General features: G+C 40.4%; 1 protein-coding gene across 15 annotated transcripts in view; it reads left to right on the top strand.

Moving 5' to 3' along the window:
- The window catches only part of ABCG2 (ATP binding cassette subfamily G member 2), a 141039-nt gene that overhangs the window by 110932 nt on the left and 2374 nt on the right, over positions 1–27733 (top strand). For all 15 annotated transcript variants that reach the window (XM_015138720.3, XM_078001419.1, XM_015138722.3 and 12 more), the window contains 9 exon segments: positions 2023–2174; positions 4915–5016; positions 6422–6672; positions 12808–12890; positions 18754–18843; positions 20960–21084; positions 22795–22949; positions 24789–24878; positions 25740–25822. In XM_015138720.3, coding sequence (XP_014994206.2) covers positions 2023–2174; positions 4915–5016; positions 6422–6672; positions 12808–12890; positions 18754–18843; positions 20960–21084; positions 22795–22949; positions 24789–24878; positions 25740–25822 — 1131 coding nt within the window.

The raw sequence follows: 27733 nt of genomic DNA, 5'->3' as shown, positions 1-27733 counted from the left end.
TGAAGTTGACTTCTCCCTGGACATCCAGGTGTTTCCATACATCCTCTGAAATCTAGGCGAAGGGCAGGCCTAACACTACATGGAAGCCACCAAAGCTTGGGTCTTGCACCCTCTGAAACAACAGCCTGAACTCTCTGTTGGTCCCCTTTAACCATGGCTGGAACATACGGCACCAAGTCTCGAGACTGCACAAAGCAGCAAGGCCCTGGGCCTGGCCCAGGAAACCATTTTTTCCTCCTATGCCTCTGGGCCTGTGATGGGTGGGGCTGCTGTAAAGACCTCTGACATGCCCTGGAGACATTTTCCCCATTATCTTGGTGGTTAACATTTGGCTCCTTATTACTTATGCAAATTTCTGTAGCAGGTTTGAATTTCTCCTCAGAAAATAGATTTTTTCTTTTTTATCACATCATCAGGCTGCAAATTTTCTGAGCTTTTGTGCTCTGCTTCTCTTTTAAACAAAAGTTCTAATTTCAAACCATATATTTGTGAGTGAATAAAACTGAATGCTTTTAACACACCCGAGTCACCTCTTGAATGCTTTGTTGCTTAGAAATTTCTTCTGCTAGATGCTCTAAGTCATCTCTCTCAAGTTCACAGCTCCACAAATCTCTAGGACAGGGGCAAAATGCCACCAATCTCTTTGCTAAAACATAGCAAGAGTCACCTTTATTCCAGTTCCCAACAAGTTCCTCATCTCCATCTGAGACCACCTCAACCTGGACTTGATTGTCCATATTACTATCAGCATTTTGGTCAAAGCCATTCAACAAGTCTCTAGGAGTTTCCAAATTTTCCCACATCTTCCTGTCTTCTTAGCCCTCCAAACTGTTCGAACCTCTGCCTGTTACTCAGTTCCAAAGTGGCTTCCAGAGTTTTGGGTATCTTACAGCAGCATCCTACTCTACCAGTACCAATTTACTGTATTAGTCTGTTCTCATGTCTGCTAGGTATGTCTGCTAATAAAGACATACCTGACACTGGATAATTTATAAAGGAAAGAAGTTTCATGGACTCACAGTTGCACATGGCTGGGGAGACCTCACAATTATGGCAGAAGGCAAAGAAGAAGCAAAGGCATGTTGTACATGGCGGCAGGCAAGAGAGCTTGTGCAGGGGATCTCCCATTTATAAAACCATCAGATCTCGTGAAACGTTTTCAGTACCATGAGAAGAGCATAGGGGAACCGCCCCCATGATTCAGTTATCTCCGCCTGGCCCTGCCCTTGATACGTGGGGGTTGTTATAATTGAAGGTGAGATTTGAGTGGGCACACAGCCAAACCTTATCAACCTGTAAGTCAAAACTCCTGTGAAAAGGTAAGTTAGCACTATTTTGGCCATGGACTTAGACCAGAGATTAAATCCCAGCCTTGTCTCTTACTAACAGTGATCCCTTGGCCAGTTGCTTGATCCTTTAAGACATATTTATAAAATGAGGGTAATAATAATAATATTAGAACTGCCTCATAACAATACTGTGAAAATTGAAACGAAGTTATCTCTAAAGTATTTAGCAAAGACATAGTAAGTACTCAGTTATGTTAATTGCATTATTAGGGCAGAAGAGTGAAAACCAAGTTTTAAAGAGCCAGAAGACCTAAATGATAAGTCAGAATGAGATATATGACTGTTTTAATATGTAGTCCATGGTTAGTTCTCAAACTTGAAAATACTTGCAGATTACCTGGGTTGCTTCTTAAAATGCAGATTCCCTAGACCTACTCCCAGAGATTCTAATTCAATGTCTGGGAAGACTGTTCTAGAATCTGCATTTTTAATAACCATTCTAGTTGATTCTAGATTGTCAATGCAACATACTTTGAAAATTCCTATTCTGTTTTAATAAAAGCTTTGAATTTAGGTTTCCTAACTATAGGTAAATAATATGAGATGAAAAGTTAGCAAGACAAAGTCAAGTTGAACTAGAAGCAAACAATCTAAAGGCAAGAATAGAGTATGTTACCAAGAAGTACAAGTTTCAGATATTTAATGACTCATTATTGTCTCACTTTTAACCTAGGATGTCTAAGCAGGGACGAACAATCATCTTCTCCATTCATCAGCCTCGATATTCCATCTTCAAGTTGTTTGATAGTCTCACCTTATTGGCCTCAGGAAGACTTATGTTCCATGGACCTGCTCAGGAGGCCTTGGGATACTTTGAATCAGCTGGTATGGTTGACTTTTTTATGCTGTAAAACCCTTCATTAATAGAATCCTGAAGGAGAGCAAAGAGGGTGTGCAGGAGTGCTGTTTGGTCTTTGGGTAGACATACCATGAGAATCTGTCACTTCAAAATATGTTTGATCCATTTGGTGCTAGTATTTTTCTTCATTGTGCACCACAGCTAGGTATCTTTCTTGTCTTATTTGAATGTGTATTCATGTGTGTATGAGTATTTCTGCTGGGCCTATATTCTGCTTCCTAGTTATAGTGACCATTTCTTAAAAGCTCAGTAATTAATATGTTGGCCCTTTAGCTAGTTATTCTGTCACTTGAACATTTTTGGAAAGGCCTAATATGGTTGTCTTCTTGACCATATAACAGATGAGGCCTTATAATTTTTTCCCCGTGCACATGATGTTGGTCTGCCCGGATGAGCACTCATGGAGATGCTACTTAATTGTATTTATTTTTATTTTTATTATTTTGAGATGGAATCTCGCTCTGTCATCCAGGCTGGAGTGCAGTGACGTGATCTTGGCTCACTGCAAGCTCCACCTCCTGAGTTCACACCGTTCTCCTGCCTCAGCCTCCTGAGTAGCTAGGACTACAGGCGCCTGCCACCACGCCGTGCTCATTGTTTTGTATTTTTTTAGTAGAGACGGGGTTTCACCATGTTAGCCAGGATGGTCTTGATCTCCTGACCTTGTGATCTGCCGCCTGGGCCGCCCAACGTGCTAGGATTATAGGTGTGAGCCACCACGCCCAGCAAGTTTTGTTTTTTAAGGTTTGTTTGTTTTTTTCCTTTGAGATGGGATCTCACTCTGTCACCCAGGCTGGAGTGCAGTGGCACAATCTTGACTCACTGCTTGAGCCTCAACCCCCCGGGCTCAAGCCATCCTCCCACCTCAGCCCCCCAAGCAGCTGAGACTATAGGCACATGTCACCATAGCTAGCTAATTTTTGTATTTTTTGTAGAGTCGGGGTCTTGCCATGTTGCCCAGGATGGTCTCAAACTCCTGAGCTAAAGCAATCTGCCATGGCCTCCCAAAGTGCTGGGATTATAGGTGTGAGCCACTGTGCCCGGCAGACACTACTTAATTTTCTGGTAACTGTAGATTGCAACTTTAGCCCTTGAGTGGGTATTGGTCAATAGAGTGGTTAGTCCTAAACCTGACTTAGATGGACCAAAATTTCTAACAATCTTGGACTGCATGGTTCTTTTTATTTTAAATTGAAATGTGTGATTTTTAAAATTTTAGATAGAAATGTGCGAGTTTTTTTTAATGGCTTGTGCGGTCTGCCTCATTTTAGAGATATTTGGATATGATTATAAATGATTCCCTATGATCCTAAATACAATTTTAGATATTCATTGACCATGTTTCTTAGTTTTTAAAAAAGGAGATTAACTAAGAGTCAGACTTCAGGCCACACTGAGTTCAGATGATCTCATCATCTGAAGCTGAACGGTTCAGGTGTGCTGTGCTGGCCATGTTCTATCGAGAATACTGCTCAGGGGTTTTGTTCTCTATTCAGAATTATAGCAGCACAGCAGTTGATTTGGATTTCGGGATTAATTAATTAATTAATTTACTTTTGAGACAAGGTCTCACTCTGTTGCCCAGGCTGGAGTGCAGTGGTGCTTTCTGAGCTCACTGCGACCTCCGCCTCCCAGGTTCAAGCAATTCTTGTGCCTCAGCCTCCCTAGTAGCTGAGATTATAGTCATAAGCCAACACACCTGGCTAATTTTTGTGTTTTTAGTATAAATGGGGTTTTGCCATGTTGGCCAGGTTGGTCTCAAACTCCTGGGCTCAAGTGATTTGCCGGTCTCGGCCTCCCAAAGTGCTGGGATTGCAGATGTGAGCCACTGCACTCGGCCCTGGACCTCTGAATTTAGTATGCGGGGAAGCAGTCATTGCTGATGTGGGTTCCATCATTCTGGCATTCCCTAGGTGAACTAAGAGAGCAGAACACACGTGGGCTTTTGGTATTTTTTTCTTGGGTCTATGTTTAGATTTTTGAGGAAGTACTGTTAAGCACCAGAGCATACCAATAGCTATTTCAGGTCTCATGAATTACGATAGGTAAGGACCAAGCACTAATGCAAAATGCCCTGCAAATCCAAGGTTGGCTGGGAGTGTTTCCTTTTTCTTTTTCTTTTCCTTTTTCTTTTTTCTTCTTTTCTTTTCCTTTCCTTTTCTTTTGTTTTTCGGCCCGGAGACAAAGAATTGCTGAAATATTGTGTGATAGGCTGGGCACAGTAGCTCATGCCTGTAATACCAGCACTTGCGGGTGGATCACTTGAGGCCAGGAGTTAAGAGACCAGCCTCGAACTGGTCGAACATGGCGAAATCCTGTCTCTACTGAAAATACAAAAATTAGTTGGACGTGGTCATGCACGCTTCTAATCCCAGCTACTTGGGAGGCTGAGGCAGGAGAATCACTTGAAGTCGGGAGGCAGAGGTTTCAGTGAACCAAGATCCCCCACCACATTCCAGCCTGAGTGACAGAGGGAGACCCTGTCTCAAAAACAAACAAACAAACAAAAACCAAATATATATATAGTGTGATTGAATATATAAAAAGAAAGGGTAAAATTAGTGTGGGAAGAAGAGAGAAAGAAAGTTAGGGAGAAGTCGTTAGATTCTGTCTTCTCTAGCCTCACTTCCCTTGCCCTCTGAAAGTTACTTCTCTTTATTTTCCAAGACCATCAAGTTTGTGTTTTTGGGCTGCCTTCTTTCATAGGTTATCACTGTGAGGCCTATAATAACCCTGCGGACTTCTTCTTGGACATCATTAATGGAGATTCCACTGCTGTGGCATTAAACAGAGAAGAAGACTTTAAAGGTATATGAATCTGTTACAGTCCCAGATTTTTGCCTAATTGAATTGGCTGAAGTTTAACAACGTGGTGGCTAATTAAAATGTGACTTCGTGAATTTCTGTTAATGCAGTCTTCTGATATCAGTCAACACAAACATTTTGTTGTCTGTGAGTGCTGTTGGTGTTTTTGATTTAATTTATAAATGAGAATTTATATGGTGGTGTCAGTTCCAAGAGGAGTTAACATTTTTTAAAATGCTCACTGTTTATAAAGTGTTTTTAAAATAAGAAACTTGGCAATCTATGCATTTGCATATAGTAGGAAGCAACAACCAGATTTTTTTTTTTTTTTTGAGACGGAATCTAGCTCTTGTTACTGAGGCTGGAGTACAATGGTGCTATCTCGGCTCACTGCACCCTCTGCCTCCTGGGTTCAAGCCATTCTCCTGCCTCACCTTCCCGAGCAACTAGAATTACAGGCCTGTGCCACCACACCCAGCTAATTTTTGTATATTTAGTAGAGATGGAGTTTCACCATGTTGGCCAGGCTGGTTTCGAACTCCTGACCTCAAGTGATCCTCCCACCTTGGCCTCCCAAAGTGTTGGGAATACAGGCATGAGCCACCACCCCCGGCCACGACCGGAGTTTTATATTAAGAATTAGAACTCTATGGTAAGAAGTCTATTTTAAAAGAATTAAGGTCAAATAGGAAAACATCAGTGGGTTTGCTGTATTCAAAAGACTGGCAGGAGACAGCCTAGTTCTCTGTACTTTTCTTTTTATTTCTTTTTCTCTTTTTAAATATATATTTTAATTTATTACTTACTTTATTTATTTTTATAGAGACAGGGCCTCGTTTCATTGCTCAGGCTGGTGTTGAATTCCTGGCCTCGCATGATCCTGCTGCCTCTGCCTTGCAAAATACTGGGATTACAGGAGTGAGCCACTGTACCTGACCTGTTATACTTTTCTAATGACAGAGCTCATAATTTTTTATTTCTATTTTTTCTTTTTTTGAAATGGAGTCTTGCTGTCTTGGACAGGCTGGGAGTGCAGTGGTGCGATCTCAGTTCACTGCAACCTCCACCTCCTGGGTTCAAGCGATTCTCTTGCCTCAGCCTCCTGAATAGCTGGGATTACAGGCGCACACCACTATGCCAGGCTAATTTTTTTTTGTATTTTTAGTAGAGATGGGGTTTCCCCATATTGGTTAGGCTGGTCTCGAACTCCTGACCTTATAATCCACCCACCTCAGCCTCCCAAAGTGCTGAGATTACAGGCATGAGCCACCGTGCCTGGCCTATTTTTTCTTTCTAAAGCTTTAGAATGAAGGTGTTAGGGAAGAATCCAAGAAAGGGGTCACAGAAAAAATGGGCTAAATTAGTTGTTATTTTGTTCATGTTTCCTTTTTATCCACTGATTGCAAAGCCACGGAGATCATAGAGCCTTCCAAGCGGGATAAGCCACTCATAGAAAAATTAGCCGAGATTTATGTCGACTCCTCCTTCTACAAAGAGACAAAAGCTGAATTACATCAACTTTCCGGGGGTGAGAAGAAGAAGAAGATCACAGTCTTCAAGGAGATCAGCTACACCACCTCCTTCTGTCATCAACTCAGATGGGTTTCCAAGCGTTCATTCAAAAACTTGCTGGGTAATCCCCAGGCCTCTATAGCTCAGGTAACCAGCAGATTCTTTTGAAATACTCAAATGGTAACCATGTGGTTCTGTTATCATCTGCTTCAGGATATGTTTATCTTCTACCCACCCTTCCAGTTATTTGTTATCTTCACTCCACCTGGGATATAGAACCAGTCAGCAGAACAAATAAAGGACAATTAAGTTTTACGTTTGGAAAGCTTCTCTTTTTTTGAGACAGAGTCTTACTCTGTTGCCCAGGCTGGAGTGCAGTGGCATGAACTCAGCTCACTGCAGCCCTGACCTCCCTGGGCTCAAGTGATCCTCACACCTCAGCCTCCTGAACAGCTGGGACTACTACAGGCACATCACACCACATCCAGCTAATTTTTGTGTTTTGTGTAGAGACGGGGTTTCGCTGTGTTGCCTAGGCTGGTCTTGAACTCGTGGGTTCAAGTGATTCTTCTGTCTCAGTCTCCCACAATTCTAGGATTACAGGTGTGAGCCACCATATCTGGCCAGCTTCTTTTTTCTAGTGGTTTCTTAGACTACCCTAACTCAGAATTTTTGTGATTTAGACAAGCTGTAATGAATAATCTGAGGAGAAAAATGTTTTTTTTTTGGAAACTGTGAAAGAAATGTCAGCCATGTTTGGAGTTTTCTGGTAGCTGTTCACTTTAGTTCACTGGTTCATTCAACATGTTCTTGTAGGGCCTGTGCTGTGCTTTAGGGATGTGAATTCAGTAGTGAACAAAATGGGCAAAAATAAAACTCTGCTCATGGAGCTAATTTTCTGAGGAAGGCAGGTGTGATAAATAATAAATAAATTAAATAGATAGCATGTTAGATGGTAGAAGGAACTATGGGGAAGTTTAAGCAGAGAAGGGGTGGAGAGAGGGGAGGAAGAGAGAGAAGTAGGGAGAAGAAGGCTGATTTGCAGTTGGAATCAGGTGATCAGGGAAACCTTCACCTACTGTCACTGAATACACCTGAAGGGAGTATGTGCTGGCCACTCCAAGGGAAGAGCCTGTGTGCAAAGTGCTGTTCCTTATCATTGACCTTCCTTAAACAGTTTACAGGTGATACAAACATAGTAAGCAAATTTGAGTTCATAGAACAAGGCTATTCGTTTGTTAGATTAACTTTCTGTTAATCAAAATGAGATAATGTTTCTTTATTCTTTGGTTGGCTCTGTGATAGTTGGTGATTATTACTCCTTATGGTTTTTGTTATTCTTTTCTTTAAACTTTTTTTTTTTTTTTTTTTTTTTTTTTTTTTTTTTAGAGACAGTCTCACTCTGTCACTCATGCTGGAGTGCAGTGGTACAATCATAGCTCACTGCAACCCCAAACTCTTGGCTCAAGCGATCCTCACACTTCAGCCTCCCGAGTAGCTGGGACTACAGGTGTACACAACACCTGGCTGATGTTTTGATTTTTTGTAGAAACTGGGTCTCACTATGTTGTCCTGGTCTGGATCTCCTGGGCTCAAGTGATCCTCCTACCTTGGCCTCCCGAAGTGCTGGGATCACAGGTGTGAACCACCGTGCCTGGCCGTTTCTGTTATTCTTAACCCCTCTGTCACCCAAAACATAAGTACTCCCAATTCATTGGTCCATTCTTCAAAGAAGTCAATTTAGCTGGTTAATTTGGGGCTGTTATTTTTATGAACAATATTGAGTTTCTGTTAAGTACTAAAAGATGGCACGTTGTTGGCTGTAGTAAAATATTACTGACATTTAAACTTGTGCATCATAATTTCCATACCTAAGTATATATATAAATATATCTAAGAGCTTGTATCCCTAGTTGAGTGATACTGCTAATTATGTGTGTGTGTATATATATATTATATGTGTGTGTATATATATTATGTGTGTATATACATATTATATATGTATATATGTATAGCCACATATATGTATGTATAGCCATACTGCTAATTAAATGTATATATAAATATATCTAAGAGCTTGTATCCCTAGTTGAGCCATACTGCTAATTGCTCCAAATGTTTTTAGTACTTATAATTTGGTGTTTCTGTCAGAACATTGGGACTTTTACATACTATCAATTGAGGGTAAAATTTTATTCTTTGAGCATAGATTTGATATTATTTGGAAATCAGTCTGGTAGAATCAACCTGGGTTACTTATTGTCAACAGTGAAATGATGTAATGAATTGCTCTTTTGGTGTGATGTATGCATTAGATTTTTCTTACTTGGAAAATAACTTGAACTATCTTGCTTCAAAACATGGTTTATAAATGTCTTGTCCAAATCACCTATGTGGTAATTCTGGAGAGGGCATAATTGGAACATAGCTGTTTTTCACACACTGAGATTCTGCATGTTTTGATACTGGGCTTCCTTCCAATGCTAACACCTGGCCTAGTGCCTCCAGGTTTAGCTTCCCTGCCTCATCAGTGGACTCACTTTCACAAAAGGAATTCCAGCCACGTTCAGAGTAGTGGCAGTCTCTTAGATTAAGAATAGAACCTTGTATCTCCCTAAGCATCTGCTTAGCAGGACAAGTTTTGTTTAGATTTGTGAAAAACTGGAATATTATCTTAGGGCAGGAGTAGGCAAACTTTTTTTTTTTTTTTTTGTAAAGGACCAGGTAGTAAATATTTTAGGCTTTGCAGACCAAGGGGTCTTTGTCTCTTTGTCTCAGGTAGTCAGCTCTGCCGTTTTAGTGTGAAAGCAGCCATAGCTAATAACATAAATAAACAAATATGGCAGTATTCCGATAATAAATGAAAGGCTGGCTAGGTGCAGTGGTTCATGCCTATAATCCCAGCACTTTGGGAGACCAAAGCAGAAGGATGCTTGAGGCCAAGAGTGTGAGAACAGCCTGGGCAATAAAACAAGACCCTATCTTTTTTTTTTTTTTTTTTTTTTTGAGAGAGAGTCATGCTCTGTTGCCCAGGCTGGAATGCAGTGGTGTGGTGTCGGCTCACTGTAACCTCCGCCTCCTGGGTTCAAGCAATTCTCCTGCCTCAGCCTTCCAAGTAGCTGGGACTACAAGCACCTGCCACCATGCCAAGCTAATTTTTTTATTTTTAGTAGAGACAGGATTACACTATGTTGGCCAGGCTGGCTTCGAACTCCTGACCTCCGGTGAGTCCACCCACTTCGGCCTCCCACAGTGCTGGGATTACAGGTATGAGTCACCGTGTCCAGCCAAGACCTCTTTAAAAAAAAAAAAAAAGGTAACTTTCATTTTATTCCAATAAAACATTATACATGGGCACTGAAATTTGAATTTCATATAAATTTTATATTGTGAGAAATATTATTCTTTTTGACTTTTTATTCAACGATTAGTAAAATGAGCTAGGTGTGGTGGTGCATGTCTGTAGACCTAGCTACTCAAAAGGCTGAGGTGGAAGGATTGCTTGAGACCAGAAGTTTTGAGGCTTCAGTGAGCTATGATTACACCACTGCACTCCAGCCTGAGTGACAGAGTGAGACCTTGTCTCTAAAAAATAATAAAAAATAAAGTAAAAAACCATTCTTAGCTTGTGGGTGAACAAAGATAGGTGGCTGGCCCTATTTGATCAGTGGGCTGTAGCTTAATGATTCCTGATTTAAGGTTTATAATTTTGTATGTTTTAATTCAGAGTTCTTGAAAATTGAGTTGTTAAAATGTTTTATGATTCTCTGCTGATAAATCTTGTATCTGTTGCTTTACAGCTGCACTTTGGCTTGAACTAGTTATTTCTTTATATGATTCAAATTTGGCCTCTGATAATGCAGCTACCAAAGGTTGTATTTGGAAAATCTTAGAATGAATGCATTATCTGTATGAGAAGATTTCATGTTCATTTAAGGTGCCAAGTGTTTCCTGAACAGCTGAACTTGGAAGCAGATGGGGTCTGTGCACTCCATTGTGCATTGTTTAGTTTGTGTGTTTGTTTTCCTTTCTTTAATGCCAGAAAGAATAACACAGACACACCTTATAAAAGCATGCCAAGGTTACAGGATTGATTATTTTGTCAATATGTTTGAAAGCTGACTTTGAAAACATTTTTAGAACTTTGAAACTTTTAGGAAACATCTTAATCATAACACTCAGTGTTAGTATAAGATAACAAGTTTGAATGAAAACTTGACAAAGCCTGTGGAATGTTTAGTTTGAAAAGTCTGGGTTGGGCATGGTGGCTTATGCATGTAATCCCAGCGCTTCGGGAGGCCAAGGTGGGCGGATCATGAGGTCAGGAGTTTGAGACCAGCCTGGCCAACATAGTGAAACCCCATTTCTACTAAACGTACAAAAAATTAGCCGGGCTTGGTGGCTGGCACATGTAATCCTAGTTGCTGGGGAGGCTGAGGCAGGAGATTCGCTTGAACCCTGGAAGTGGAGGTTGCAGTGAGCCAAGATTGTGCCACTGCACTCCAGCTGGGGCAACAGTGCAAGACTCCATCTCAAAAAAAAAAAAAAATCCTGAATTGAATGTTCTTAAAAGTTTTACTATGTGAAAATATAGACTCTTGTATGCACATGCATACATGCATGTGGATACAGTCATCTGCATTTATTTTGGAAGCTGGGTCTGTTGAAGTATATTCTGAGGGTAATGAAAATATGCCAGCATAATGGATTTCCCCCCAAAATTTCTAAGTGAATTTTAAAAGACATCTCATAAGTAGAAATATTGAAATAATGTTCTTTCCGTACTAGATTCTTCACAAACTAGTTATCACAGATCATGGTACTGTTTTTGCAGTTTGGTGTGCTTCATGCCAAAAGTGTCCTTGATCAGTGACTTTAAATCTTGATACCACTAGACTGTTGGAGTATTGAGATTTCGTTTTTTTAACTTTGATGATTCCAAGACATGGTAGGATATTTTGTCTTCTTTAGATTACCACTCCTTTTTTAAAATTTTTATTTATTTATCAATTTATTTTTTGAGACAGTCTCACTCTGTCACCCAGGCTGGAGTGCAGTGGTACGTACGATCTTGGCTCACTGCAACCTCCACCTCTAGGGTTCAAGTGATTCTTGTTCCTCAGCCTCCTGAGTAGCTGGGACTACAGGCGTACACCACCATGCCTGGGTCATTTTTGTGTGTGTGTTTTTTTTAGTAGAGACAGAGTCTCACCATGTTGCCCAGGCTGGTCTCAAGCTCCTGAGCTCAGGCAATCTGCCCCGTTGGCCTCCCAAAGTGCTGGGATTACAGGCATGAGCCACCATGCCCAGCCCATTTCTTGTTTTTTAATATTTAACTCATGAGTAAATATAAGTAGGATTTTCTCAAATAAATTATTTGATAACATAACCCTTAACCCTTTGCTTATTGAAGTGTCCTTAAGAGATGCTTTGTCCTAGAAACAAGAGTGATGTTTGTCCAATCTCCTTAGGAGCTATAGAAATCTACTGAGTGGTGAAGAATGGTGAGAACGGCAAAGAATTGGCAGCTTAGGTCTGCAGCATTGGCTATAGGCCTCACTGGCTGAAGCGATGAGGAAGCAGTGACAGGAGATGGGTAGTGGAAGCATGCAGAGTGTGTACAGAGAAAGCTGGCCGAATGCTTTGGTGACAGTGACAATGCACTTTTCCAGTGCAGGCGTGGACTCCCTAGAGGTTGGATAGGCGGGCTCCATCTCACCCCTCTTTCCTCACTGTGCAAAATTCCATTGTTAGAATTTTTTTAATGTGTGCTTCAAAATTTTTATTTATTTTTAATGTTAAGAATAAAGATATCCTGTTTTCACTTTAACCTCTTGAAATATAAAATGACTCATGTTCGTTGGCACAAAGGTTGAGAGTTCAGTTCAGGGTCAAAACTCTTAGGCACCTGGACTTTGCTTTGCTGAGTCTTGCATTGCTCTGCTACCCTGTGTGGTATTCACAAGCCCAGTAACCCGAAGCAGACCCTGAACTGACTGCCGGGTGGTACAATGGGAGGAAGCCCAGCTCTTCCAGTAGTGTGCTTTGTGTCCTACCAGTCTCCCCAAACCACAGATAACTTAATTTTTAACTTAGGAAGCAGTCTAAATAACATATGCTATTTTATTTTCTCCCAGGGACATTGGTCAAGTCATTGAGTGTTTATCTTAATGGCGAGATCTGATTATGTAACCATATATATTATACTAATAAATTGTGTGTGTAAGTTTTTATCTCTAATTGAAACTTTCCTTTTTTTTTTGCATTTTTCTTTTTGAAAAGATCATTGTCACAGTCATACTGGGACTGGTTATAGGTGCCATTTACTTTGGGCTAAACAATGATTCTACTGGAATCCAGAACAGGTAAGTAAATGTTTGGATCTTGATTTTAAGAAAGTGCTGTTACTTTTTTCAATCTTACGAAAATCCATTAAGAATTTGAGTTTAAGACAAGTATAGTGTAAATGTCATTCTTTTATTGAGGGTAGGATGAGTCAGTTTATTTTTGAGACAGAGTCATGCTCTGTTGCCCAGGCTGGAGTGCACTGGCGCAATCTTAGCCCACTGCAATCTCCACCCACCGGGTTCAAGCAATTCTCCTGCCTCAGCCTCCCGCGTAGCTGGGACTACAGGCACCCACCACCATGCCCAGCTAATTTTTGTATTTTTAGTAGAGACGGGGTCGCACCATGTTGGCCAGGCTGGCTTTGAACTCCTGACCTCAGGTGGGTCCGCCCACCTTGAGCTCCCAAAGTGCTGGAATTACAGGCACGAGCCACTCCACCTGGCCCAATTATTTTTAAATATACCATTCAGTGGCATTAAGTACATTTACATTGTTGTGCAACTATCACCACCATTGAGCTCTAGAATTCTTTTCATCTTCTCAAATGGAATATCTGTACCCATTAAGCAATAACTTCCCATCTCACATCTGCCTCTCCTAACCCCTGGCAGTCATCATTCTACTTTCTGTCTCTGAACCTGACTACTCTAAGACCCTCACATAAGTGGAATCATACAGTGGATGTTCATTGGTAACTGGCTTATTTCCTTTAGCATGTTGTCTTTATGGCTCATTCATGTGGCGTGTGTCAGATTTCTTTCCTTTGTAAGGTTGAATAATATTCCATTGTATGTGCATACCACATTTTGTTTTTCCATTCATCTATTGATGGAAACTTGGGTTGCTTTCACCTTTTGGCTGTTGTAAACAGTGCTCCCTAGGCGCACAGAGATCTCTTTCAGCCAGGTGTGGTGGCATGTGTCTGTAGTCCCAGCTACTTGGGAGACTGAGGTGGAAGGATTGCTTGAGCCCAGGAGTTCTAGGCTGCAGTGAGCCATGAGCTATGATTGCACCACTGCAGTCCAGCCTGGGGTGACAGAGTTCGACCCTGTCTCTTAAAAAAACAAACAAACCCCCCCCCAAAAAACTATTTTAGTTCCTGCTTTCAGTTATTCAGATATATACCCAGAATTAGAATTTCTGGGTCATATAATCATTCTGTTAATTTTTCTGAGGAACTACTGTACTGTCTTCCACAGTGGCCGTACCATTTTACATTCTTACCAGCAGTGTACAAGAGTTCCAGTCTCTCCATGTCCTTACCAACACTTTTCTTTTTCTCCCTTTTAAACAGTAGAGACCCACTGGATCTTCGGAGAAATGTCTATTCAAGTCCTTTGCCCATTTTAAAATGGAATTGTTTGTTTTTTTGTTGTCGAGTTGTAGGAGTGCTTTATAGTTTTGAGGAGATACTAATCCCTTATCAGATACATGATTTGCAGATATTTTTCCCCACTCCCTGGGTTGTCTTTTCAGTGTTGACAGTGTTCTTCGATGCATAAACATTTTTAATTTTGATGTAGTCCAGTTGATCTGTTTCTTCTTTTGTTGCCTGTGGACTAATATCTGTCACTTTTTTAATGTATGTGTTTGACTTAGGGGTATGGTGGGGGTGGGACTCAGCTTTTCCTGTTACATGGTTAGCACTTTTGTTAGTGTTGTGATCCTTACCTAGTTTCAGTCACAATGGGCTCTTTAAAACCTCATTTTATGAGGAGACTTTTTATTGATATGTTGCGTTCTGAACGTAAGCACTCAGGAATTTCACAGCCCTCAGAGTTCTGGTTATTTCATGTATGGAGAACACTTGTGGCAGATACTGTGCTCCGTAGTGCTTGCTGTCCATAGTCTCAGGTTACCACCACGTGATTTAGAGGAGGTGGATGGTAGCATCCCCATTTTACTATTTTGATGTCTGGAAAAGGCTGATTGTTTTTTAAAGAATAAGCATAAAAGTGGATTCATCACTCAAGTAAAATAAATTATTTTGTACGGAATCAGATAGTGTCACTCTACAACGAGACTATTATTAAACAGCAGTTTACCAGAGTGATGTCACTGTTCATGCTTTTCCTTTTTCTGAGGCCTGAGGTATCTGGATTATTTCCAGACTTGCTAGTAGTTGACGGTTTGTGTCCCATGTCGATGCCATTTCTTAACCCAGCACAGAATATATCAGAGGATCTAAAGGCTGTGGGCCTTTTATATTGTGCAGGAGGAAGCATTTGGAAAGGACATGGAGTACATGGAGTAACCTGGTCCTCAACTGGAACTTTAAAGAGGACTGAAAATCTGGCCATTAAAGCTCTTGGTAGAAAAATCCAGAGAAATAAAGAAAAACTTCAGGTGTTTCTTCAGATGTTTTCTGGAGAAATAAGGCATTCATCTTATTGTAATTTGTTTGTTTTTGAAACAGAATCTCACAATATTGCCCAGGCTGGTGTGCAGTAGTGCAGTCATAGCTCACTGCAGCTTTGAACTCCTGGGCTCATAATTTGTATTTTTGACTTAAGCTTGCTATCATTTTTTTTCCAAAGCTCTAGGGTACATGTGCAGGATGTGCAGGTTTGTTACATAGCTAAATGTGTGCCATGGTGGTTTGCTATACCTATCAATCCATCACCTTGGTGTTAAGCCCAGTATGCATTAGCTATTTTTCCTGATGTTCTTCCTCCCACGGCCTCCCATTGACCCCACTATCGTTTTTTAAATAAGCATTTGGACTACATTAAAGTGGCCTGTGTGTATGATTTAATCCCTCCTGGGATGATTAATGATTTATTGATTAGGAAAAAATGTTTCAGCATCATCTCTGGAAACAGGTTCTCAAAGTTTTGTTCAGGGGTGAATATTAGTACTTCATAATTTAAAACTGCTTGGAGGCCAGTGGTTTAGTTCTCTTCTTTGGGGATGAATTCTCTGAGAGAGGAAAGCACTCTCTGCTCTTTCTCTAACCTGTGTGACTGAGAAACTGGGTTTTAATCATAGGTAGAGTATGAGCATCTTTGCATTAATAGCTACCTCTGGAATAACTGCTTTACAGAGTTGTGGTGATAGCTAAACAAATCAGTGTATATTAAGGGAAAAGACATACTTTAAAAATAGTATTTGGATCCAGTCATCTCACTTCGAGATATTTACCCCAAAGATGTGAAAGCAGTTTGTCGAAGAAATTTCTGCACCCTCATATTTATTACAGCATTGTTCACAATAGCCAAGATACGGAATCAGCCTAAGGGTCTGATGTGATACAGAAAATGTGGTATATATACACAAGGGAAAACAAAAGAAATTTTGTCATTTGCAATAACATGGATGGAACTGGAGAATATTAAGCCAAGTGAAATTAGCCAGACACAGAAAGCTAAGCACAGAAGTGTCACATAATCTCATTTAACATGGAATCTGAAACAATGGAAGTGAAAGAGACAGAATGGTGGTTACCAGAGGCTGGAGGGGTGTGGGGAACGGAGAGATGATGGTCAAAAGGTGCAAGACCTCAGCTACACAGGAGGAATAAGGATTTTTCTTTGGAGATAACATTGCACGATGTGGTGAACACAGTAAATAATAACATAAATTTCAGAATAGCTAAATTTTAAGATACTTTTACCACAAAAAATAAATGTTTGAGGCAATGGATGTGATAATTAGCTTGATTTAATTATTTCACACTTATGATTCATGAATCATATCACTTGGTACCCCACAAATATATACAACCATAATATGCCAATTTATAATTTAAAAATCAAAATAAAAAATATTCAGACCAATAAGTAGATATAACAGATATGGTTTACTACCTTGAAAGAATTAGAATGAATTTTCTTCCTTAATAAGAAAAAGCTGTGTTTAAAATAAATTTTCTTAGGATTTTGAAGGAATGTTTCCATTGTCTACTTTTTCAGAATCATTATGAACATTACTGTACTGATAGATACAGGACAACAAATTGAATTGAATCTTTGCTATGTTCCATGTTCTGAAATTAGCTTTTTACTTGATATTAGGTTTATTTGTGTGCAGAAAGTGAGATTACTGCATGTCTACCAGGCCTGGCTATTTTTCATTCATTTTAATTATATGTAAATACTTTTAAAACTGTTCTGTCTGGGCACCATGGCTTACGCTTGTAACTGCAGTGCTTTGGGAGGCCAAGGTGGGAGGATTGCTTGAGGCCAGGAGTTCAACTCAGTTGCAGTGAGTTTATGATCATGCCACTATACTCTAGCCTGGGTGACTGAGGGCAACTCTGTCTCTAAAAATAAAATAAAACAAAAAAGACCCTAGCCTGTTCCCTTAGATCTTTGTTCTTTAGGTATCTATGGACTCTTTTTTTTTTTTCTTTCAGTGTAATTGTGTTATTCACTTGGGTTTGCAGTTTTAAAAATGTTCTCTTCCTTTTACGCCATTTAAATGATGTGTCACTTACCTCTTTTTCAGTTTCAACTCACACCTTCACTGTCAATTATATCGTTTTCTTATGGTGTTTCAGGGATGTTGGCATGCCTTCATAAAATTCATATTTGTATCAAAGTGTAGATTAACTTAGCATTTTCCTTTTTATTTATTTATTTATTTTTTTTGAGACAGTGTCTCGCTTTGTTGCCCAGGCTGGAGTGCAGTGGTGCAATCTCAGCTCACTGCAACCTCCACGTCCCAGGTTCAAGCGATTCTCCTGCCTCAGCCTCCTGAGTAGCTGGGACTACAGGCACCCGCCACCACGCCTGGCTAATTTTTGTATTTTTAGTAGAGACAGGGTTTCACCATGTTGGTTAGGCTGGTCTTGAACTCATGACCTCGTGATCCTCCTGCCTCAGCCTCCCAAAGTGCTGGGATTACAGGCATGAGCCACCACACCCGGCCAACATTTTCCTTTTTAAATCTCAATTACTTCATTGAGAAACAAGCACTAATAGTGTTCCTTTTTATTACGACACACAAATTAGATTTTTCTTTATCAGTAAGTGCCACTTGGTTTCCTCTGAGCACTCTGGAAACCTCATAGACTGCTGGCTGTCTTAGCATGTCAAGGATAATGTCACGGCCCTGCTGATGGTGGTGTGGTGCATGTAGATTATGCGTATAATAAGGGGTTGATTGAGGGTTCCCTTCACTGTCTTTCATTTTGCTTCCACATGACTTACATTCTTTGTTCAACTTTAAAATCAAAGTGACTAATTGAATATCTTAATCTTTGCAGACTTTATTTAGCTTACCACTTTTCTGTTTGTACATTAGGAATGGTACTTGGCATTTTTGTTAGTTAAAATTATGTGTTGGCCTGGTTGCCATACCAAAATACCGTAAAGCAAGTGGCTTAAACAATAGAAAGGTATTTTCTCTCAGTTCTAGTCTGAAAGTCTGAGATCAGGATGCCAGCATTGCTGGGTTCTGGTGAGGGCCCTCTTCCTGGCTTGCAGACCTGCCTTCTTGCTGTTCCTTGTGTGGCAGAGCAGCTGGTGTCTCTTCCTATTAGGACGCTGTTCCCATTACACTCTCCCCACCTCCCTATCCTGGAACCTCATCTGAACCTAATTACTTTCCAAAGGACCCATCTTCAAATACCATCACATTGGGGGTTGGGGCTTCAACATATGAATTTTGGTGGGAGGAGATGCAATTTAGTCCACAACAATCCAAGACTGTGAATTTCAAAATGAGCTATAATATGTAGTCCTATGGGTACCACTGTGGAGACATAAGAGATGGGGAGAGGCTTGATGGGGTTCACGCTTCCCCGTTTTAACCAGAACAGTTTCCCTTTTTTCCTGCCTAACTTTATACACTGTCATTTATGAAAGAGTTTTGTGGGTAGAAAATCTATCTAAGAATGCTGAGTTGACTGTGGTGCTTTGGTTCCCCTTTTCATGGCAGAGCCGGGGTTCTCTTCTTTCTGACGACCAACCAGTGTTTCAGCAGCGTGTCGGCCGTGGAACTCTTTGTGGTAGAGAAGAAGCTCTTCATGTGAGTAGGTCTTTGTTCTGGGAACAGGGCTGTCCAGCCGCAGGGGCTGTTGGTTAGACTGATCACATCTGGAGTTGGGGGCCAAGGATGGGATCCTGAGGATTACCAGTATTTTTTTAAAATTTATTTTTAAATTGATGAATAAAAATTGTGTATATTGATCATGTGCAACATGATGTTTTGAAAATATGTATAGGGATTACCAATATTAATTGAGAAAAAGCAGCCAGGGATAGGGAAGAAAATCCTGAGCCTTTGGGACCTGATATCCAGAGAAAAGAGTTTTTCTAGATTTGAGTACGGTCAGAAAATCCAAATGTTGGAGAAAGCAAGCAATAAAGGGACTGAAAAGTATCTTTTGTTTTTAGTAAATACTGATGACCTTCACAAGAAAAGTTTGAGGGGCTTGGTAGAGATTAAGCAGCAACTTGGAAGTGGGGAGATTAAGTTGACAAAGAATGTGACCATGCTTAGCCCTCAGTGGACCAGGGAAGTGGCATGAGCCATTAGAAGGCATTCTTACAGTAAAGAGCAGACTGGTTTAATTTCTTGTATTATTTCCCCCCCCCCCTTTTTTTTTTGTTTTTTGAAACAGGGTCTTGCTTTGTCGCCCAGGCTGGAGTCCAGAGACATGATCATGGCTCATTGCTGTGTTGGCCTGCGGGGCTTATGCAGTCTTCCCACCTCAGCCTCCTGAATAACTGGCATGCCTAGCAATTTTTTTTTTTTTTTTTTTTTTTTGAGATTGAGTTTTGCTCTGTCTCCTAGGCTGGAGTGCAATGGTGCGATCTTGGCTCACTGCAACCTCCGCCTCCCAGGTTCAAGCAATTCTCCTGCCTCAGCCTCCCAAGTACCTGGGATTACAGACACCCGCCACCACATCCAGCTAATTTTTTTGTATTTTTAGTAGGGACGGGGTTTTGCCATGTTGGCCAGGCTGGTTTCAAACTCCTGACCTCAGGTGATCCACCTGCCTTGGCCTCTGAAAGCACTGGGATTACAGGTGTGAGCCACTGCACTGGGCCTCCTGGCTATTTTTTTTTTTTTTTTTTTTTTTTTTAAATTTTTTGTAGAGACAAAGTCTCACTATGTTTCCCAGGCTGGGTATTTTTCAAGGATGGATCACATTTGCCCAAATGTACATGTCGCATGTAAGAATTATTAGAAAGGGGAAGCATGAAGGAGGTGGAAGAGTTTGGAATTGTGGGAGAAAGATGTCAGGAAGAGGAAAGATTACAATTTGATAGTTGACAGGGATGTATGGCTGGAAGACATGATCATTGAAAGAAGGTCTTTTTCGGGTGGGCACGGTGGTTCACACCTGTAATCCCAGTGCTTTGGGAGGCTGAGGCGGGCGGATCACAAGGTCAGAGTTTGAGACCAGCCTGGCCAACTTGGTGAAACCCCGTCTCCACTAAAAAAATACAAAAATTTAGCCAGACATAGTGGCTTGCTCCTGTAATCCCAGCTACTCAGGAGGCTGAGGCAGGAGAATTGCTTGAACCCAGAAGGCGGAGGTTGCAGTGAGCCGAGATTGCACCACTGCACTCCAGCCTGGGCAAAAGAGCAAGACTCCATCTCAAAAAAAAAAAAAAAGAGAGAGAGAAGGAAGGTCTTTTTCTTTTTTTAACTTGAGAGTAGAAGAGGTAAGAAGAGCTTAGTGATCTGAAGCTGCACTGGGGGACTTGGAGAATAACAGGCCACCTTCCTAACCAGAAATAGGGAAAAAGAAAAGCTTCTATTCCTATCAAAATCAGCTACTGAAGTGCTGTTCTTCAAGGAAAGCCAGCATTGAAGAAGGAAAAGCATTCTTTGAAGAGAGGGAGGATATGTGGAATCTGTTCCCCTGGACTGAGTGTTCAGGAGCTAGAAAGAGCAATAGGAGGGAATTGTGTCATGAGAAGAGGGGCTGTGCACAGAGCTTCATGGGATGCTGTCCCAGGCAGGCTGGCACCCAAGGTGTTCATGGGCATGCATAGTGGGTCTAGCTCTGATGATGTGGGAAACTGGCTTGTTTCACCCCTGCTGTCAGCACAGGTCTATAACAGGCAGTCTAGCCTGCTCTGTGGCTTCTTAAACTAATCTGGGATGTATGATATGTATTTTTGTTCTGTAGACATGAATACATCAGCGGATACTACAGAGTGTCATCTTATTTTTTTGGAAAACTGTTATCTGATTTATTACCCATGAGGATGTTACCAAGTATTATATTTACCTGTATAGTGTACTTCATGTTAGGTAAGTAAGTAACAAAACAAAAAAGGACATGTCTTTAGTCTTGCCTATGGGTGAAATCAGTTGTGCCTCGCAAGCATGTTTTTGGTTCTCAAAACTTTATATAAACCAAACCATGAGAAAAGGAAACGCTTGTCCATTTTGCGCTCTCTGAAATAGTTGTTCACTGTCAACTATTTTTGTCGAGACTGTTTCCCAACTGAACTTTTTTGTTTGTTTGCTTTGTTTTGTTTTTTTGAGACAGGGTCTTGCTCTGTCACCCAGGCTGGAGTGCGGTGGTGATCATATCTCACAGCAGCCTCAACCTCCTGGGCTCCAGTGATCCTCCTACCTCAGCCTCTGAGTAGATAGGACTACAGGCACACATAAAGATGGAGTTTTTGGTAAAGATAGGGTCTCACTGTGTTGCCCAGGCTGGTCTTACACTCCTGGCCTCAAGTAGCCCTCCTACCTCAACCTCCCAAAGTGCTGGCATTACAGGAATGAGCTGACGTGCCCAGCCTGAACTTGTAAAACCACTTATAAAACTATACTGAGAGATGCTTGTGTTATACACAAACATGGAAAGAATTTATAAAACTTTGAGACTATGCTGGAGAAGCTGGGATATTTATAGCCTATCTATGTTTTTTTTCTCTCTCTCTCTTTCTCTCTCTCTCTCTCTCTCTCTGTCTCTCTCTCTCTCTCTATACACACACACACACACACACACACTCTTAGAGATATATAGAATGATTAAATATATTTAATCTCTTAGAGATATATGGAATGATTAAATATATATATGTATTTATTTAATATATATTCTCCATCCCTGCTTCTTTAATGAGAGAAAGACAGTGACTTTTGGGACTTGTTAATTAAAAAAAAATACTTGTTTGATAGATGTGGAGATTCATTTGTGCATTATGCTCAGGCTTCACTCCAGGCTCCTTGCATCTGATTTCCATATATTTCACTGATACATGCACACACACACACACAACCCCCAGAAATATCTATTTTGACACTACAAGATAAGAACTACTGATTGAGCTTAAACCTTCCATTTGACAAATAATAGGTGTGTCCTAAACAATCAGGGTTAGGATCTAGATCTCCAGACTCCTGATTGGTGTTCTTGTGGCTGTTTCAAATCTTCAGATTGTATGACCTACAGGATTAGCTCACTACAGTTTAGAAAGCAGTTTATGAAACTTAATTTAGTCCCATTTCAATCCAGAGTGATGTGGTAATCTGTCTAGGGAGGCTTGGGTTATGGAGGCCCCCTACTCCTCCCCCAGACACTACAACCATTGTGAGGTCATGCCATCCCGATCGTCCCAGTCCCTTCACTCACACAGTTACAGCACACAATGAGTAATGTGGGGACGTATGGGCAAATGAATGTGCTATTGATGAGTTTCCTGTGAAAAGAGAAGGCAGTTGAATTTTGGCTGGTTGTACTTCAGGAACTCAGAAATTGTTCATAATTATACATAATGGCACATAAGTGTTATAAGGACCAGTGCTTATGCAGTTCTGTGAGAACTTCATGCACTTACATGGACGGAAACAACACTGGAGACCCAGGGTGGTTGGAGAGTGGATGACTTTTTTTCATTCTGATTACTAGTTTCTCAAAATATTAGTGTTAAATTTGCACAATAAGCAATCCCAAACATATGGTGACCTAGGCAGTTGGGTTAACTACTTCTTCTCTTTCTGACTAAGGATTGAAGCCAACGGCAGACGCCTTCTTCATTATGATGTTTACCCTTATGATGGTGGCTTATTCGGCCAGTTCCATGGCACTGGCCATAGCAGCAGGTCAGAGTGTGGTTTCCGTAGCAACACTTCTCATGACCATCTGTTTTGTGTTTATGATGGTGAGTCTGAACTGTGTTTCCTCTGAGGAGGAATTGTTTTTTTCCTTCATTTCTTCCTGCACATTCACTTGTCATGTGAAACCTGTTTTGAGGATTCTGTAAATGGGACTCTGCTTCAAGGCCATCTACTGAAATACATTATGTTAGAGAATGTACTAACTTTCCTCTTTACCCTTATCCAACCTTTTTTGCTACGTTCTAATGTAGTTCCAATAATTTTAGTTAATATTGTTACTAATGAGCTTTTAAAAAGTGTTTCTTGGTGATATATTATGAAACCTTAATAAATTGGAATTTCAAAAACCAGAAAACATTTGATCGGCAGATTCTCTTGAGAATGACGGATTATTTGCCTGACTTTCATGCTGGTGTTAGAGAACTGCTAGCTTATTTTTTTTTTACATTTTTAATTTCTGTTTTAAAAGTTCCCACATACAACATTGAACTGCTAGCTTGTTTACCCACCAGCAGAGATGGTTTGGTTGGATTTATAATACTGTTTTCCAAGACACATGTTAAGCCTCATAAGAAGCAGAACAGAGTATGGTGTGAGCGGTCTATTTTGGTTCCCTCTTGTATTTTGAAAAAGAGTGTTTTAAAAATATTGGAAAATTGGAGCGTTCACACACTACTAAGTACCTCTTTTCTGGGTTTTGTTCCTGACATTCAATATGTTTCTGCTTATCTTTTTTTTTTTAATGGTTACTTAATTCTAATCTTACATGCCCCTAAATTTTGCACTTAGAGGAATCAACAGTTGAACGAAACCAGTTACATTTTTTCCCCTTCAACATCATACTTGACAGGAACATGTCGTGTCTGCTAGAGTAGGAGTAGATGTCTTTAAATAAAAATAATTAGCACAAACTCTTGCCAGAGTTTAATTCTTCCGTTTCTGGACTTGAAAACTACCAATGCAAACATTAATGAGGAAGTGATAAGGCTTGTTTATATTTCCCATACTGTCATCCAGCAAATACAAATGTTTTGGTTGATTTATTGTTTTTTAAGGATTTCTACACAGAACATTAAAAACTAGTCATAAAACTGTATTTTACTCAGAGATGGCTGTGTTATATGCTAAGCACTTGGTCAGGTCAAGTCTGAATATATATAGTCATACCAGCAACATCATCATTGTTATGCATATACCGGTATGCTTGTAGTGGCAATTAGTTCTCTTGTCAATCTTCAGCAGGTCTTCCTGGCATCTCCATTGTGCTACTACTTTTTGACGGCTTTAAATGATAGCACTAATCCTGTTTATACTCTGCCTCTTGCCACATTATACTCTGTATCAGTTCTAGACTTTGGGTTATGTTAAGCCTGCATTCACAACCTCATATCCTTGCTAAAGTCATAGGGATATAGACTGCAAACCTTTGTAAATAACAAATCTTATGTGAAGTGTGGTGGGCGTGTGATGCTCAGGGTTGATCTGGTATAGGTTCTTCCAATGCCAGGTGTATTGGTGAGCACACATAGTGGTTGTGTCGTTATAATAGTCAGTGCTTCTTGACCTTCCATTGCGTGCAGTTACAAATAAAGTTGAGTACGTAGTCTTGACAATTGAGGATCTTCCGATTAAATGGAATATTTAATATGTATTAGATATTTTGTTCTTCCTTTAAAACCATAAATGACTTCAGCTATATAGAGATGTGCACATGCAGAGGAGAAGAGTTTAGTGAGTGTCTAGAGTAAGTGGAAAGAACTTCAAGAAAGAGTTGGTTTTAAAAGAAATACTTACAAAGTGGTAGGGACTTGAAGAGGGTATTCTCTAGAATTCTGCATGAAATTACTCAAGCAGTCCTGACTCTTAGTATTTGCTTTTTGTAGATTTTTTCGGGTCTGTTGGTCAATCTCACAACCATTGCATCTTGGCTGTCATGGCTTCAGTACTTCAGCATTCCACGATATGGATTTACGGTAGGTCTTCCTTGTCCGTCGTTGTGACTGCGTTCTCAAGCTAGGAACAATGGAAATCGAGCTTCCTATTCTCATTGCCCTGACCATGAGCTGTGAAAGTCTCCCATCCAGAAACCTTTTAGGAGCAAGGAATGAGAATTTCCTGTTAGCCTTGGTTAACACATGGCCGGGGAGTCATTTGCTATTTTCCTCAGTCATCCTTTAAAGGGCTGTGAGTGGGGAGATACCTCCTAGTAAAGGAGAAAGATTGACTAATTGATGAAAAACATATTGTTGTGTTTCAGTTCAATAAGGAAATAAATGAGAGATGGGAGACTAGAATACATATGTTTATAATGAAAGGAAAATTAGAAGAACAAAGACCATATAATAAGCATAGTCATATTGACTTTTGCAAGCTCACTAACTCCAAAGTAAATTGTCTGTGTCTTAGTATAGTATAACCAAGCTTCTAACTTCCAGAAATTACAACTGGTTCTAATGAAAACAAACAAGAACAAAAGATTGTCACTGTAAATTAACAATATTCATTGAGCACCACTGTATCGTTTTAATTAGAATGTTTATGGAGTTACAAAATTCGGGAGAGAAGGAGGAAGGAGCTACGGTGTAATATAGCCAGAGGTCTCCCGCTTTGGCCAAATACTTTACTTCTTTTGTATTGGAAGCCAAAATTCCAGCCCTAGGCTTCTTGATTGCCAGGGAAAATAACATTAGTTGGTTTAGTGAGACAAAGACTGTGAATATGTTTTCAGAAATAACAATAAAGATTAAACTCAGAGGGCATGATTGTGATAACTCTTTGGAAACTTCTTGAAATTTAAAACTGTTTACCTTGCCCTGCTCCCGCTTGTGTTATAGGCTTTGCAGCATAATGAATTTTTGGGACAAAACTTCTGCCCAGGACTCAATGCAACAGTAAACAATACTTGTAACTATGCAACGTAAGTTTGTGTTCAGTGTCAAAATGGGTGTTGTTACTACCATGGTGTGATGTAGAAAGGCCACTGGGCTTAGATCTGTATGAGTCCTTCCAGGGGTACTGAACTTTTCCGAGCCTACGTTTTCACATCCATAAAGTGAGTTGTGCGTGAATGCACGTGAACATGCGACACAACCCCTCAGTATTCTGCTGCTGTAAAAATTGTCTTTAACGTGCAGCAATGTTTCCTATGTTTGTTTCTTATTGTTTGTTTTGGGCCTTTTAAAAGATCCTTTTGATATTTCGATTGTGGGTTTGAATTCTTGGTTTTCAGAGCATTTGAGATTGAAGTGAGGGGTTTTGATATTTTATCAAGGGCTTATGGTCACTGAACTGTATGGATTCTATGAAATCTATGGGTCCATGAGCTCACGGATACTTCTGAGCCCAACCCATGGACAGTAGTAAGAATGAAATAGGCAGCAATAGCACAAAGAAAGTGAACATTTCTCTGCCAAGATCCTGGCACTTCCACTGCCTCATGCATTTGGAAGACATCATGAAATTAAAGGCCGCATAGTCATATGGTATTGTTTTAAATTAACTTGAAATATTCCCTATCAATCAATTTATCCTCTAAAAAAACAAGAAACACTTGAGTAAATTGAGGAAAAAAACCATTTTCACATAATGTTAAAATAGATTCTAATAACACTAGATAATATTGTTTTAAGAATTTAGTAACACTTTCCTTTTCTATGATTGCTAATGGTTTGATTTTGATACATAAATTAATGAGAGAAAAGAGAATGTTGATATGATCCTAAATCTCCTGAATGTTCAAGTAGAATATAAATAATTCTTAATAACAGGACAAATTACTCTTTTCAGTTATTCACAGGAAATCCTCTATATACAGAGGTTTTCTTTATTCTGTCCCTCTCTTTTGGCTTGATCAGGGTGGCCAGGATGAAGTGGATGGGAAAAGTGGGACCAGATAAGGAGGAGCCACCATGGGCTTCATGTAAGGGAAGATGAGGCTTCATCCTCAGAAGGCAAAGGAGGAAGCTATTCCTTTTTTTTTTTTTGAAACGGAGTCTCACTCTGTCGCCAAGACTGTAGTACAGTGGCACAATCTCCGCTCACTGTAAGCTCCGCCTCCGGGGTTCACGCCATTCTCCTGCTTCAGCCTCCCGAGTAGCTGGGACTACAGGTGCCCGCCACCGCACCCGGCTAATTTTTTGTATTTTTAGTAGAGACGGGGTTTCACCGTGTTAGCAAGGATGGTCTCAATCTCCTGACCTCGTGATCCGCCAGCCTCGGCCTCCCAAAGTGCTGGGCTTACAGGTGTGAGTCACTGCGCTAGGCCAAGAGGAAATTATTCTTATAGTAAAAGAGAGTCTATGTATGTTTTTGGAATTGCTGAATTCCAAAGAGTTGCACAAAAATGGTATCAGGCAGTAACTGTGGCTGTCCAAGGTATTTTTAGTATCAGGTGCTTTCCTAACCTGTGACAAGGAGTTCATCCTACTCTACTCTAGCTGCCACTTAAGGCTTAAACCTAATAGCTGAGTCTGCTGGGAATGTCTTGTACCTGAGTATCTGTGATGCTCATCACAGTCTTGGTGTAAGAGCTGACAGAACGTGACTTTGGCAGGAAAACCATGCACACCTCTTTTCCTGGTTTTGGAATTCTTAGCCTGTGTTGTTTTTTATGGCTGTTTGCAAGGGTAAAGAGTACTGTAAGAGCTTTGATCATCTTAGTAAGGGTCATAGGTGTCATCTGTTTAAGCAGATGTTTTCTTTATCAGGGATAAGGGAACTATTACTTGATAAATGTTTCTGCCCTTTGGAGAGAGCAGCATTACAGATTTGGAAACCAATACATTTGAGTAGGCTAAAAAGTCAGTGATTCAAAGTATGACTCTGTAAA

The sequence above is a fragment of the Macaca mulatta genome, chromosome 5 (assembly GCF_049350105.2).
Source record: "Macaca mulatta isolate MMU2019108-1 chromosome 5, T2T-MMU8v2.0, whole genome shotgun sequence".
NCBI classification, from domain to species: Eukaryota; Metazoa; Chordata; class Mammalia; order Primates; family Cercopithecidae; genus Macaca; species Macaca mulatta.
Note: the sequence above shows the minus strand (reverse complement) of the source record. Positions and strands in the feature narration are given on the sequence as shown.